The sequence below is a fragment of the Asterias rubens genome, chromosome 7 (genome assembly GCF_902459465.1).
Source record: "Asterias rubens chromosome 7, eAstRub1.3, whole genome shotgun sequence".
NCBI classification, from domain to species: domain Eukaryota; kingdom Metazoa; phylum Echinodermata; class Asteroidea; order Forcipulatida; family Asteriidae; genus Asterias; species Asterias rubens.
In genome coordinates this window covers 16,061,415-16,075,984 of record NC_047068.1, presented here as the reverse complement: position 1 = coordinate 16,075,984, position 14,570 = coordinate 16,061,415, and the positions used below count along the sequence as shown (strand labels likewise).

Genomic DNA, 14,570 nt, shown 5'->3' with positions numbered 1-14,570 from the left:
ATTTGGGGATAAGGCATATAACAACCATCTTGAACTATATGAGGTCACTGTTAAAGTCTTTCGGGACTTCTTGACTGGTCTGGAGACTGCATTTCCATCCATCTGTAGTTCTACACAAAAACTATTTAAATTCCCAAATTGATTTATTTGATAGATATTAATATTTGATGTCTTAAGAGAATAAAATCTCTCGGAGTCTTCAGGAAATACCTATTCAGGCAATCAAAGATATGGGAATCTTCTTCATGACAGAGCTGCTTGAGCAGAAAATACCGGTTACATCGTTTTTGCTCGGCAAAGTAAGCGGTCATAGATGGAATATGGGAAATGGTACTTTGGCTGACAATTTTATTCTGACAAGCCTTATTTTTGGTGCACAGCTGTTTTGTGTGCTTAAGATGCTAAAACCAAAGCCCAATTTCATAACACTGTTTACCAGTGGGTTAGTCTTTTTGTTTTAGCAGAAAAAATTGATTTGCATTGTTGCAATCAAGTTAGAGTATCTTTTGCTTTGATTCAGTAAGCCTATTAAGTTAAAGTTTGTTTGTTGTTTACTTATGTACAATTTTCTACATAGTAAAAGTTTACGACTGGCAATCGGCCAATATAGGTCACTTACAATACAGTTTGAATCCCAAGTCCTACAAAATCTATCTCTTGATTTTGTGTGATTCTAGAGGACGAGGTCATTTACTTCTAAACCACCCACCCTCATCCCTGGGGCAAAGCATTCTTATCTAAGTCCAAACATATCACGAGTCTAAACACATTGCAGGATAGAGTTGGATTCAGGAGCGTTTCTCACCAAGTATAATACACAATCTTATTCCACCCATCTTATTGATCCTCCTCGCCGACCCCCCGTGAGCTAAGCGTTACCATGACCTTCCTCATGGCAGGCTGGACGTGAGGGAACTCCTGGTTGACGCGATCAACAATGGTAGCAATGGTGTGCATACGATCAGTCTGCTTCTGCATCTCAGAGTCCAGAGCAGTCTCCGTCTTGCAGAGGAGGGTGTACTTGCCATCCTTGAGGGCTTGGTAGTATTTCACCCTCTGCTGTTTGGCCAGGAGATCAGTCAGGTTCTTAAAGAAAATCAAAACACATCAAGTTAAAAGAGTTGGGGTTGTCTCTCCCCGGTTCTTTTCAGAACCAACACTTCTCGCAAGAGATTTACAGATGGTGCTACCACGATGATTGACTCCCAATCAGTAGCGTGCATGTGTGAACAAGTCACCCACAACTTACAGCCAGTGAGCAAGTTCTTTTTTTTTCCCTCAGTAAGGGCACGTTTCGAGCTTGCAAGATCATACCCATGGTTTATATTCCTAGTCTTGACCTATGACCTTTCACTTACCTTCTGTTTGACCTCGACCAGCCGGTCCAGGTCACCGTCCAGGGTATCAGCGTTGCTCTGAAGCTGTTGGAAGTTGCTTTGTTTCTCCTCCAGTTCTTGACTCAGCATCTGCTGATGAGTGCGCAGCTCTTGTATGTCCTGATCACAGGCGCCTGCATCCTGGATAAACAAAAATGAAACTCGTTTGAGTGATCATAAACTATTTCAATTTCTCTCCATCTTCTTACAACACGCAGGGTTCTCTCGAGGATTTTCAAAACTGTTGGCGGTCTGAACCAAAATTTGTGATGTTTGGCTGAAACATGCTGAATTGAAACGAGGTCTTCGTAATGTTTCCTACTTGGTGTTTATCTTTGGTTTAAACGCCCTACTGTGCAATCTGGAGAATTTTAAAAGTTTGATCTTTATTTTTTGCAACTTTTTATCTGCGATAAAAAAAGTCAACTGCTATTCACGCGTCTCGGATGATTCACCAGCAGACACCTGTATACAGTTTTTGTTGCTTCTCAATGAGCGAAAGAATAAATGAGGGTAGAATAAATATGGCAAGTTAGCTAGCACCTATAATACATCCGACAAGAGTCGACTTGATGATGATAATACATCTTTCATCCCATCGAAATAAGCATTTAGCTAACTTAACTATAACAAATGGTATATAGACAGTTTAAAGGGGCAGTCAGGGGTCACTTGAAACACTTGATTCTCTTTACCTGCTGTGTCTGTTTAATCTTCTTCCTCATCTCGGTCAGTTTCTTCTGGAATGTTCCTTTAGTCTCCACCTTCTTGTAGAGTTTGGACTGAGCGTCTCCGCGAGTGACGATGGTGTCCCGCCTGGACACTGCCTTCTCCATGTCTTGAATCAGTTTCTCCTATTGCCCATAAACAAGATTACTACAGTCAGTCATTGGTGGTCAATAGTGATCACATTTCAACTCAGCTTGAGTGTGATTCCAATCCCACACTAACAGTGAAATCCCAATCCCACAGAAACAGTGAAATCCAAAACCCATAGTAACAGTGAAATCCCAATCCCACACTAACAGTGAAATCCCAATCCCACACTAACAGTGAAATCCCAATCCCACAGAAACAGTGAAATCCAAAACCCATAGTAACAGTGAAATCCCAATCCCACAATAATAGTGAAATAACAATCCCAGTATTAGTGAAATCCCAATGAAATCCCAATCCCACAATAGTAGTGAAATCCCCATCCCACATTAGTGTTATCCTAAAGCCCAATCCCACAGTACCAGTGAAATCCCCATCCCTCAGTACCAGTGAAATCCCAATCCCACAACAGTGAAATCCTAAAGTCCAATTCCACAATAATAGTGAAATCTCAATCCCACAACAGTGAAATCCTAAAGCCCAATTCCACAGTAACAGTGAAATCCCAATCCCACAATAGTAGTGAAATCCCAATCCCACATTAGTGAAATCCTAAAGCCCAATCCCACAGTATGCAATACAAGTTATGACATCACAAATTCGCAACAAACAATTCCCAACAGTTGAGATCGGGGGAACTCCTGCGGAAAACATTCTCAGCGAAATAAGCCCTGTGACATCAAAACAATTTCGCATTCGCCATTTCTGCCTTAAGTACGCAAGTATGAATCAAGCTTAACAGTGAAATCTCAATCCCACAATCACAATGAATCCCAATCCCACAGTAACAGTGAAATCCCAATCACACAGTATTACATCTTAACCCCATATTATGAAAGCGGACTCCTACACCTACCTGTAGTTTCATGAGCTGGGAGTGTCTGACATCCATGCGATGAATCTCAGCAGTCATGGCTCTGATCTCACCCTGGCCTACCTCAGAATCAACAGTGGCCTTAGCCTCTCGTGCAAGCTGTGTCTTCTTCTCCCACAACATTATCTGACGTCTGAAGGGTGAAGAAAGAAGGTAGAACTTGGTTTTAGATTTGTAGAATCATTTAACCATTCTTTAGTTCAAAACCCGAAAGACTGACCTCTATAACCCAGCAGTGCATACTTCAGATAAACCTAAAGCCAAGTATTTTTACAATTCTAAAGTATTTCACATTCTTTGGAGGATAAAAAGCCGAATCATAAAACTTTAGAGTGAAAGAAGTTCTTATTTCATTGGTCTTGGTAACTTCTTTTCCATAAAGCAAATACTTGAAATCCAGTGAAAAGTATAGCAGAACTTCATGGAATACCTGTAAATGATTTTTTTATAAAGATGAGTTTCCTGATTGCAAAGAAACTTTTTTGAATGATTTTCTAAATAAGGTGAGATTACTAATTGGGCACTATTCTTGATTAGGCAAAACTCTTGGTGATTATTTTACAGAATTTCATTATATATCTTCTAATGATTTTCTGATTTAAAAGGTATTTCCTAATTGGGCACTATTTTTGATAAGGGCAAATTCTTATTTGGGAATTCTTACTCGGCTTCCACTAGACTGTTCAGCAGCCTCTCTTTCTCCTCTCCCAGCCCCTCCAGTTGATTCTGCATCTGTATGGACTCCATCTCAGCCTCTCTCAGTGACAGGATGAAGTCATTCTCAATCAGGATGTTATCCTGTTTCAGGTTCTGTCTTGTCTTGCCCTCCTTGGTTAGGAGGAGGTTCAGTTTGAGCATGTCGTTCTGCATGTTACGGATGCTGCGCTCGACGTCCTTGTGTTCAGCCTCTTGGCTAGTGATGTCATCTGAAACAGGAAGAAGGTAAGTCATACTTGCATGAACCACAGCCAGAGTGAAGCATATACATAAACCGAGTGGCTGTTGTGTGTTGCCTTTACATTGGGTCGTCACTGTTCCATTCATTGCACACTGTAACAAGCCAGGATTTGCCCTCAACTTGTTCAACTAGCCAGAGGGACGAATTAACTTGTAATTTCACTACTATCAACATTGAAATCTATTTTTGGTGGACTTGAGTTTGAATTCTTTCTTACAATCTGTGCAGGCAGTCATTTACACATAGCTTTGGATGAAATGAACTAGCCATACGGACCACTGGGAGAGGATTTTGACTGACTAGGAAGTTAGAAAAGGTAGCGGACCGCTGAAAAGGAGAACACTCCAGTTGGAAACCCACAAACTTAGCATTGGCATTTCAATACAAATAGTTTTAAAATGATGAGGTTTATGTCTACTCGAAAGAAGTATGACCACTTGAGCAAATTTGGCAGGAAATTGTTAGAAAACCCAGCCTAAAACTCACTCTCAATGCGTAACTTCTTCTGGTGAAGAATCATGAGGGCCTTCTTCATGATGTTGACCTCTGTCTGTTGTCCGTCCTTCTCTTGGGTCAGCTTGACCAGCTCACTCTGCTGCCGCAGCCAGAACTGCTGCAGGTCGGCAATGTCCTGGATACGGGCGTCTATGTTCTTGTGCAGGCCGTTGACCTCTTGTTCTAATGGACCCAGCTCCTCGCCCTGAAATGAACAAATTTATAGTTGTTCTCAAGATATGTCTTCTTCCTGATTTAAGTTGACCCAATTAACCCGACGTCATTATCGTCACAATAATTTTGGTTGCGCCCTTTTGGGACTCAATATCCCCTTCTTGTACAGTAAAATGCTAACCAGTTGATTACCAAAATGGTGAGCACGGTACAGTTGATAGTTGTTTGAAAATTGTTTGATTGTTTTAATCCTATATAAATGTAGATGTATGCATTAAAACTAACTTGTGAAAATTTCATTTCAAAAGGTGGTCATGTTCTTGAGAAGATGTCCATAAAGAAAAATAATCCCCAATAGGAATGCACCCAGTCAGTTTCTCTTGTGGTTTATTATTTGATATATATATATATATATCATACTAACTATCCTTTGTCCTCGCCACTTCACTCCTATTGGTTCATAGCCACTAATTGTTTCTGAAATAGAAACTATGATTGGCTGTTATTTTCCCGCTTCTTTCTGGATCCTCCCCTTAATCCCTTTCCCATCTCTTTTTCTATAAATGGATATGTATTTGTCTGTTCTTGTTTTATGCCTCTGAAGAAGGTCCGGTTTGGATCGAAAGCTAAGGCCTTTTACCCTATTTATAATATAGCATAAAAAGTGATATATTTTAGCATAACCACCTTACTTCAAAGTGAAATGCCTCAACAAAAGCTTTATTCTTTTGTAAGCTGCTGTAGGCTATTAATTTTGTTTTGTTTATTGCCATTAATTTTAAGAGTGTTCTTGACTACTCACCCCTTGAGAGCTAATGATCGCCTCAATCTTTTTATTGTACTGATCAATCTGGCCTTGCTTGCGCTCAATGACGGCGTTGCGTTTGACGATTTCGTTCTCGCTGCGTGAGATGATCTCGTTCTTCTCATGGATCTCTGCGTCTAGCTCCTGCATGTTCTTTCTGAGATGCTCCACCCGCGTCAGTGTGTGGGAAAGATCCAGAGTGTCATGAGAGATCTCGTTTTCTACTTTGGCTCTTGATGCTTCCTAAACACCAGGATGAAAAAAAGATGATATTTTAGTGATTAAAAATAAAACACAGAGTCTGCATTGTGCTTTTTATAGCCCTAGGAGACTTATCTTTCCCGAAACAACATACTTCCCAGTGTTTTTGACCATGTGAGGTCATGTGTCGACCAATTTTACGTAATAATTTAGACACACAAATTAATATAAAACTGCCTAGTTTTTTCATTATTGCTATTGTTAAAAATAATTATTTAATTACCTGGCCATTGATACATGAAAACGAAATACACTAATAGCTAAAACAAAACTTTACGCGTGGTGCAAAGAATTTAGCCATTTAGAGCACCGTCATGTGTTAAAAATTTGGTCGCTTGCAACTTTGTCTGATATGTTCCTGACTGTCTCAAGCCTGTATGCTTTGTTTTTGAAAGGCATTTTCTCCTTTAGTTGGTAAAGGGCACTCTATGAGGAATTAGTAAATTTCTACTGGGGCATCTCAAGGCCACCAAGGCAATGCCCAGGGGGCATAGAGGCAATGGCCTTTGTTGCCTCTGTGAAGTATCAGGCCTGTTGTCTGTGCTCAGTCACAGCATCATTTTGAAAAGTGAGTCATCAACTCTTTTGATATCATCCAAAGGTTGACTTGAGGCCAGCTTTAAGACGCAATCTTCTCTGCGGACTTCATAAACGACTACACACACTCACCTGCTCCGCAATGAGCTTGCGCGTCTTGTTGGCCATCTTGTTGGCATACTGAGTCACTTTGTCCATCGTCATCTTCTGCCGCATGGTTTCCATGATGGTCTCCTCCAAGCGCATCTTCTCTAGGAATTCACGCTCGATTTGTTTGCGCAGGGAATTCACTTCATTCATCCGTAGCGTTCGGTCCTGAGATTGTTAGGAATTTTTTAAACACAGAAAGAGATATATATTAACCAACTCTGTATTCTGTCTGGAATTTAAAAAAACCCTGAACGTAACACTAGTCGGCAAGTGACTGCCGTTTTGTGTATCTTGCTCATTAAAACCATTCCCCTTCATAAAACAACTTTTGCTTTGAGGTAAATATTAGTGACGAACTGTATGTATAATTAGTTTGCAATAAAACAATGTGTAGCTTACGAATTTTATTGCTTGTAAATTAGCGCATTGATGCCGGTGCTTATGCGCTACATAAATGTGGCCTATTATTATTATATCTGCTCGCTGAGTAGATTGTGTTCTTTTGAAAACTTGCCTTGCTATTCTATACACAACTTACCGTCGTTGCCCTTGTCAGGGCCTGCTCCGTCTCATGCAACATTCGGGTGTAGGTGCTGTAGTCCTGCTTGATCTGTTCTTGTTTAGACTGGCATATAGAGATGAGCTTCTTGACCGTGTTCATGTCTGACTCATTCTTGTTGAGCAGGATGGTCAGCGTCTCGTTATTTTCCTGCTCCTTCAGAATGGACTTACGGTAGCCATCGATCTCTGTCTGCAGGGAGAGGATGTGCTGCCTCTGTTGGCTGTTTGAGAGAGAGGGGTGTAGGAGAGTTTGATGGTGCAAAATATTTACTGATGTTTTTGTTTGAGTTTACAATTCCTGGTAACATTTTCCTGGTAACATTTTTCAACTCTACAGAGCTGTGTACATTTGTGTACTTATTTGCAGGTTGGCATGTTGTATTCAAAACCGTAGCGGATGATATTGATTGGCGAGACATTTGACTACGAGAAAAAAATTCTTGCAGGCCTAGATCCCCTTACTCTAGTACCTCTCAGATGTGAAACTACAGGTTTGGACAAAATGTGGACTCTTTCTTTCTTCCGTTGTTGGTGACTGCTTTCAAGAAGATTTCCTGATTTTTTTTTTTTCTGAGAAATCACGCATCTGCAATGAGTCACATATAACAGGCCTTCTGATTGGTTGTGATTAGAAAGATCAAATAAACCAATGAGGAGCAAGGACTCACCTGAGTGCTTCCTGCATGGCAGCGTGTGCTTCATCACGTCTTCTCATGCCAATAATACTGCTATTCCACTGCTGGTACAGCTGCTTTCTCTCCAGGTTGATTGACTGCAATCAAAATATTAAACATCATAAACGTTTAGATACAAACGGACGACCTGTGGCAATTGGAAGGGCAAGACCGCATTTGTGGTGAATCTGAACATTTGAATTAAAGTTCCGGGCCCAATTTCATAGAGCTGTTGAGAAGAAAACATTGCTTTTTCATTTTCATTGCTAAGCTACACTTAGAGGAGAACCAGTCATGAGCAGTGTACATTGCACAGTATTCTGGCTGGTAACCATTGTGACGATAACCAATGTTTAAAGCCATTATACACTTTCGGTAAACAGTATTGTCCAAGTCCCACACTTCGTGTATCACAACTTATATATAGAATAACAATCCTGTGGAAATTTAGGCTCAATCGGACATCCGATTTGGGAGAAAATAACGGGAAAACCCACGTGACATGTGTTTATGACATGTGTTTATAACAAATCCGTAATTCTCGCTAACGAGAATTTATATTGTTTTACCGTTTTCTCAAAAAGTAAAGCATTTCATGGACTAATATTTCAAGAGAAGTCTTTCACCATTACCTTCTGTAAACCCTGTAAATTATTTGTAAATCTGTGAACTTTTTTTTTTTTCTGTACCGAAAGGGTCCAATGGCTTTAAAACATTGAAGTCTTATATATCGCCCACTTCCACCTATTACAATGAGGTGCTAAAGGCGCTCAAACAAAGAGAAACACTTTTTCAGACAGACTTTAAAGTTTTTTTATGAATATGGACCCATTTATGTAGCACCTCATAGTGGTTTCAAATGTGCAGCAGCACACTAAGCATAGGTAAGTTTCAGCATCAAACTTAGCAATTTTTGTTGTTGATATGTCTTCAAAACAGACTACCCAAATCTTTGATTGAACACACCTCGATTTCCAGGCGAGCTTCTGAGAGTGCCTCCTTAGCTGCTTTGGTCTCTTCACCTTGTGCGTAAAACTGGGCTTCATAAAGAGATATCTGCTCTCTCAGCTTGTCAACATTCTCAGTCAACCTGTCAACGTACAAATCCTGTAAAACAAGACAAATAACTGTCAATTTTAGAAAAAAGAAACTTCAGGTAAATGTTAACATTAAAAACCTAATATTTTTTATACAAAATTTTTTATATCTATTTGTAAATATGTTGCTTGATTTAGTTGGTTTCTGGGTGCGTATCACCATTTCATTTCATTTAGAATTGTGACGCCAAGAACTCTCAGAAAATTGAACTTAATCACTACACATGACCAACAACTCCATGGAGAGATGGCAAAAATGAAAGACATCAAAGACCTGTGAACTCAGGTCAAACAGAGGGGCCTGGGCACAAAATATGTAGTAGGATTTAAAACTTTGCATCGTGAAAATACGATTTAGTAAGGTTTGCAATGTATTGATGATCTGTAAATGAGTTAAGGTGGTTCTGAAAAGATGTAACTTTGTTTAAGAGAGTGGTCTGGTTCAACCTAACCCAACCTGTTTCTGTTTGTCGGTCTCTGCAACATTGACTTCGCTGTCGGCCTTCTCAGCTGCCCGCCTCATCACAGCTATGTCCCCCCGGATGTCTTCCTTGGCGTTGGTCATGTAGAACAGATGGAGTGCCAGATTCTCTACCTCTGTCTGCAAGCTTGAGGCTAGAGTGCAAGAAGGATAACAAGAAAAAATTTCATAAAGTTGCACAGCAGAAATACTGCTTTGCAAATTTCTTTAAAGGAATTTTGGCTGGTACCCGGTTTCTGCTAAGCAACATTTTTCTGTACTTAGAACATTTTTGTGCTTACGTAATTTTTCTGTGCTTAGAACATTTTTGTGCTTACAGGCTTTATAAAATTGAGCCATGGGCACAACTTCATGGCTCTGCTTTCCATAAGCAAAGAATAAGTGTTTATGAAAGCAGGGAACTCTGTGCTTACATCAACATTTTAGAGGTTTGCAGAAAACTTTTAGTTGTGCCTGGTGTATTATATGTATCTAGGTATTCTTCGCTCACATTGCTAGAGAAGATATTTGGTACTTACCCTGTAAGTGGAGAATGGTGGCTACATGAGCTTCAAATTGCCAAACAACAAAATCTAAATGATTCAACCTTTTCCTGGAATAGTTTTGAGAGGGTGCCTTACACCAGTGCAAGGAGAAACCAAACCGTTCACCAGTGGCAACAATCCTAAAACATGAATGATTCAGTTCAACACAAACAAGTCACTCACCATCTTTACGCTGCTGCGTCACGTTGCCCTGAGTGTCTTTATACATGCCTCGCACCTCCTGGAGCTGCTCCTCGCACTGCTGCCGCTTGCGTGCCATGTTGCTCAGCTCGTCGTGCCGCTTCTCTAGGTGCATCTGCAGTCGTGCAAGCTCTTGCTGCAGGCCGTACAGATTGACGCCGAGCTCTTCTCGTTCTTTACGCTTGTTCCTCAGAGCTTCGCTGAGCTCTCTCAGCTCCAGAGAAACCTTGGTGCTCTGCTTCGACAGGTGGTCATTGAGGGCAGTCTGAAATCGCCTCATCAAGGGCTGTTGTTTGGGGAAATGAAGTGGAAAATAAGATGAAATATCTGGCATTTTTTTGAAGACAAAATATCAATTTTTAAAGGAAAAAATTAAGTGCTTCACTATAACTACTCAAATTAAATCTTAAGTCAACTGACAGGTAAATGCTGTACTTCTCTAGTCATAGAAACACCAGGACGCCCCTTCCTTCAATCAAGTTGATTGAATGCGACCTTTTGAAACATTTTTAATGATAATTTGCTCAATTGTTTTGAATTAAACTTGTCATTATAAGATTTCCTATCAAGTAGGATACATAACAACTACTTACGTGATCAGGATCCAAAACCACCATCTCACTCTCATCATCAGAAATGTCTGATTCTCCTCCCCCATCATCTTCCCCTTCCTCCTCCTCCTCCTCCTCCTCGCTGTCTACTTGTGTCAGCTCGGTGTGTCTGTGTCGGTCATCCCCGCCACCCCGGCTTCCACCAGCACCTTCAGATATCAAAAACAGAAATACTTCACAACAGACCAATCCATTCAACCCCAAATTATTTAAAGTACACCATGCCAGAGTTTCCCTTGTGGTTTATGAATTGATGTTTGAAAAAAACAGTAGCAGAGGTGATCCCACTGCTGCCTCTTCCAAGGGGCCAATTTCATAGAGCTGCTTAAGCAAAAAATTTGCTTAAGCACGAAAATATCTCGCTTGTTTTACACATAATACTGGCCAAAATTTCATGCCATATACATTGCTTGTGACTGGTATTAAGCTGCGGTTTACTTAGCATAACAATTGAATGGAGTCTTGGCCGGTAATCTGATTTTACTAAGCAAGAATTTCTTTGCTTAAGCAAAATTTTGTTCTTAAGAAGCTCTATTGGGCCCTGATTGTATTGTAGGCTTGGTTGTGATCCCTGGCTACATGGCAAGTAACGATTGTACGGCTTCTGACTGGCACCCCAAACAAAGATATTATAGGGAGACCACTAACATAGATAGCTTAGTTGGTGGGGCACTGGCACATCAATCCAGAGGTAGCAGGTTCAAGACTCGCTATAACCAGTTTTGGGGTTTTTTCAAACCAAAATTATCTACATATTTACCCAGTCAGTTTCCCTAGTGGTATATTAATTTATATAAAATTATTTCATATTACAAAGTGTAAATAAACATGCTATCTTTTTAATTGAACAGACTGGCTCAATGATCATTGGGGAGAGTTTAATAAACCAATTTTGAATTGAATTGAATTGAATGTGTGCTGCTGCTTCAATATGATGGGCAGGACATAAAGGCAGTGGACACTATTGGTAATTACTCTAAATAAATATTACCAAAAAACCTTGTTTGGTAACAAGTAATGGGGAGAGGTTGATAGTATTAAATATTGTGAGAAATGGCTCCCTCTGAAGTAACATAGTTTTCGAGAAAGAAGTAATTTTCCACGAATTTGATTTCGAGACCTCACATTTGGAAATGAGGTCTCGAAATCAATCATCTGAAAGCACACAACTTCAAGTGACAAGAGTGTTTTTTTCTTTCATTATTATCTCACAACTTCGCTGATCGATTGAGCTCAAATTTTCACAGGTTTGTTATTTATGTATATGTTGAGATGTATACACCAAGTGAGAAGACTGGTCTATGAAAATTACCAATAGTGTCCAGTGTCTTCAATGGATTGGTGCTTCAGTCTAAATAAATTATAAATAAGGCTTAAATACTCACCAGTGATACCTCTACTGTACCCTCCTGCTCCCTCATCGAACTGATCCTGACCAGCCATCTCAGCAGCCAAAGGGGACTGTCTAGTTGATGAGCCTGGTCTGGTTGCTGACCCCGGTCTGGCAGCAGAGCCTGGTCTATCCGCAGAGGCAGAAACAGGTCTGGAGACATCGGCTGGTTGCTCAGCAGAGGGTGGTCTTCTTGAAGAAGGTGGACGCTGGGCAGAGCCTGGTCGCTGGGCAGAGCCTGGTCGCTGGGCAGATCCTGGTCGCTGGGCAGAGCCCGGCTTCTCAGCTGATTCTGGTTGTTCGGCAGATCCTGGTCGTTGAGCAGATCCTGGTCTCTGAGCAGAGCCTGGTCGTTGAGCAGAGCCTGGTTTCTCAGCTGTGCCTGGTCTCTGGGCAGAGCCTGGCCGTTCTCCCGACCCGGGCCTTTGAGCCGATCCTGGTCTCCCAGAAAGTGGGCGGTCAGGAATTTGGGGCTTACCCGCTGAGGCTGCAGAGCCAGCTCTTTGTGCTGAGGCTGCAGAGCCAGCTCTTTGTGCTGAGGCTGGTCTTGCTGCTGATGGGGGCCGGTCAGCAGAAGGCGCTCTCTGAGGATCCTCTTTTGCCTCACCTTGATCTTGGACAGACCCAGCTCTGGAACCTTTCTGGGCAGAGGATGGTCTCTGGCCAGACGCTGGTCTTTGTCCAGATGCTGGTCTTTGTCCAGATGCTGGTCTCTCCTTTGAAGCTGGACGTTCCCCTGAGGCTGGTCTGCCACCTTCCCCATCAGGTACTTCAGAAGTATCATTTTCTCTAAACTATAGATTAGGGTTCAAAGAATTGGTTATTCCAATGTAGTCTCAAAAGATAAACAACAACAAACTGAAGACAGTCTTCAGCATCTTATGCATTTAGTTGGTCTAAAAATTCACCATTTAAGTTCCCCTGTAATACAAGAGCGTATTACACTATGGCATATAAGAATATACACAAAAGTTTCCTACATAACAATATTCTTCATTAAGCAGTATTTTCTTTGCATCTTCTTTGTGTCAGATTGTAGTAGATTTACCTCTTTAAGTGCCTTGACATTTATTTCTCCTGCAATGTCCATCATGTTTGACTTGTCATCACCATCAACTGCCTTCCCTCCATCTAGTAGGTTTTAACATCAGATGAGATGGATAAATTATAGGGATCACAAAGTAGTGGTTATAAAGATTAAAAAAAATAAACACAAAATAAAAATAATACAGGTCCAGAATGCCCAACTGTTTAAAAAAATATCTGGGGAGAACCCTGGAATCAATGCAACAGACCTTGTGATTTGATGAACAGGCCAGTGAGTGCCATCTTTGAGGTTCATCAATGATGGAATAATTGGAAACTCATGCACAAAATGGGTTAAGAAGCAAGTATTTTTTAATTAGTTTTATGAGAAGATGCCACTCTGGTGATGTCATTGTGTCATTTCTACAACATTCGTCTTAGAAACTGAAAACATATATTACTTCAAAATTGCATTGTATTAAAATTGTAAATTGTCTTATCAGTTTGCTACATTCCTTCAGTCAGTAAAGACCAACGTGATTTAATTATGAGGAAAAGGTTGTTTGACTGCACTCACCTTGAGAAGGGGCTTCCTCTGCTGGATTTTCATCCTGTTCAGCAGTTTCGGGAATCTCTTCCACCAACTGATCTTGTAAACTTTGGATAACAATAAAGAATGTTGAGAAAATATAAAGAAACAATCACAACTCAGCCACGTACCTGTCAGCACTGACAGCAGGATAACTGTGCATGATTTTGGTCTAAAATGTAAAAGCATCGATTTGGAGAACAGAGAAAGATTTTCAGCAGTCGTACGATCAAACTTTAAAGTAAACAAGTGCCTGTCTTACTCTTGAGTCTTATTATAATTAAAAATTATATTAATTATTATTTATAATTTTTTGTTATAGTTTCCAGGCATTATCAAATTAATAACTATCAATCATGTATTTTTTTAGATTTATTAGAAATAGAAAGGAACATCTTCCCATGTCCAACCCTCAACTATATTTAAAGTAAGTGTTCCTTTTTTAGATTACATCAATACAATTATTAAATTGTTGTGCCTTTGGACTGTCATCAGTCATCTCGCCAACTCAACTCATCATGACCATTCGTGGTGGTGCCAAATCACATTGACATACATTCACATTCCTCACGACACGACAGTAAAAACTTCACCCAAAACATCATGACAGATTATCCTTATTTTGCGTCAGCCGTTACATTATTAAATACCAAGTGGACCGAAATATTAAATTTAAGAGTTTAGAATACACTTGCTGTTCATTTTTATATATGACCAAACAAAAAAGGTGTATTTTCGAAAAGATTACCTGTCTTCGATATCTGCCATTTCGCTTGTTGTTGCTATGCATCGTCAATAGAACCACACAGGTAACCATAGGTCAGTAGTTCACAAAGCGTACGCTGCACATAGTACCAGTGATTTTTCTCTGCGTGCACAGCTCAACGACTGTTTTCTTTTTCAACTACAA

The 14,570-nt window shown here is 40.4% G+C and overlaps 1 protein-coding gene across 1 annotated transcript; it reads right to left on the bottom strand.

Moving 5' to 3' along the window:
- Nucleotides 1-816: 816 nt before the first annotated feature.
- On the bottom strand, nt 817-14,447 carry LOC117292515 (coiled-coil domain-containing protein 40-like). The gene is made up of 18 exons (XM_033774586.1): nt 14,409-14,447; nt 13,649-13,728; nt 13,094-13,176; nt 12,041-12,839; nt 10,638-10,804; nt 10,027-10,330; nt 9,296-9,453; nt 8,708-8,848; nt 7,736-7,839; nt 7,045-7,288; nt 6,489-6,671; nt 5,556-5,801; nt 4,571-4,784; nt 3,791-4,052; nt 3,109-3,259; nt 2,072-2,230; nt 1,359-1,517; nt 817-1,086 (listed from the first exon to the last, which is right to left on the bottom strand). Exons 1-18 carry the CDS (start codon nt 14,426-14,428, stop codon nt 838-840), a joined length of 3,723 nt encoding a protein of 1,240 aa, XP_033630477.1. The 5' UTR covers nt 14,429-14,447; the 3' UTR covers nt 817-837.
- Between the last annotated feature and the right edge of the window lie 123 nt (nt 14,448-14,570).

Bases quoted from the DNA above. Each gene is read 5' to 3' on its own strand.
- LOC117292515 (XM_033774586.1), bottom strand. From the start codon at position 14,428: ATGGCAGATATCGAAGACAG. The intron at 12,840-13,093 runs GTAAATCTACTA...CCTAATCTATAG, and splicing joins ATGTCAAGGCACTTAAAGAG to TTTAGAGAAAATGATACTTC. The intron at 3,260-3,790 runs GTAAGAATTCCC...TTCACCCTTCAG, and splicing joins AACAGTCTAGTGGAAGCCGA to ACGTCAGATAATGTTGTGGG.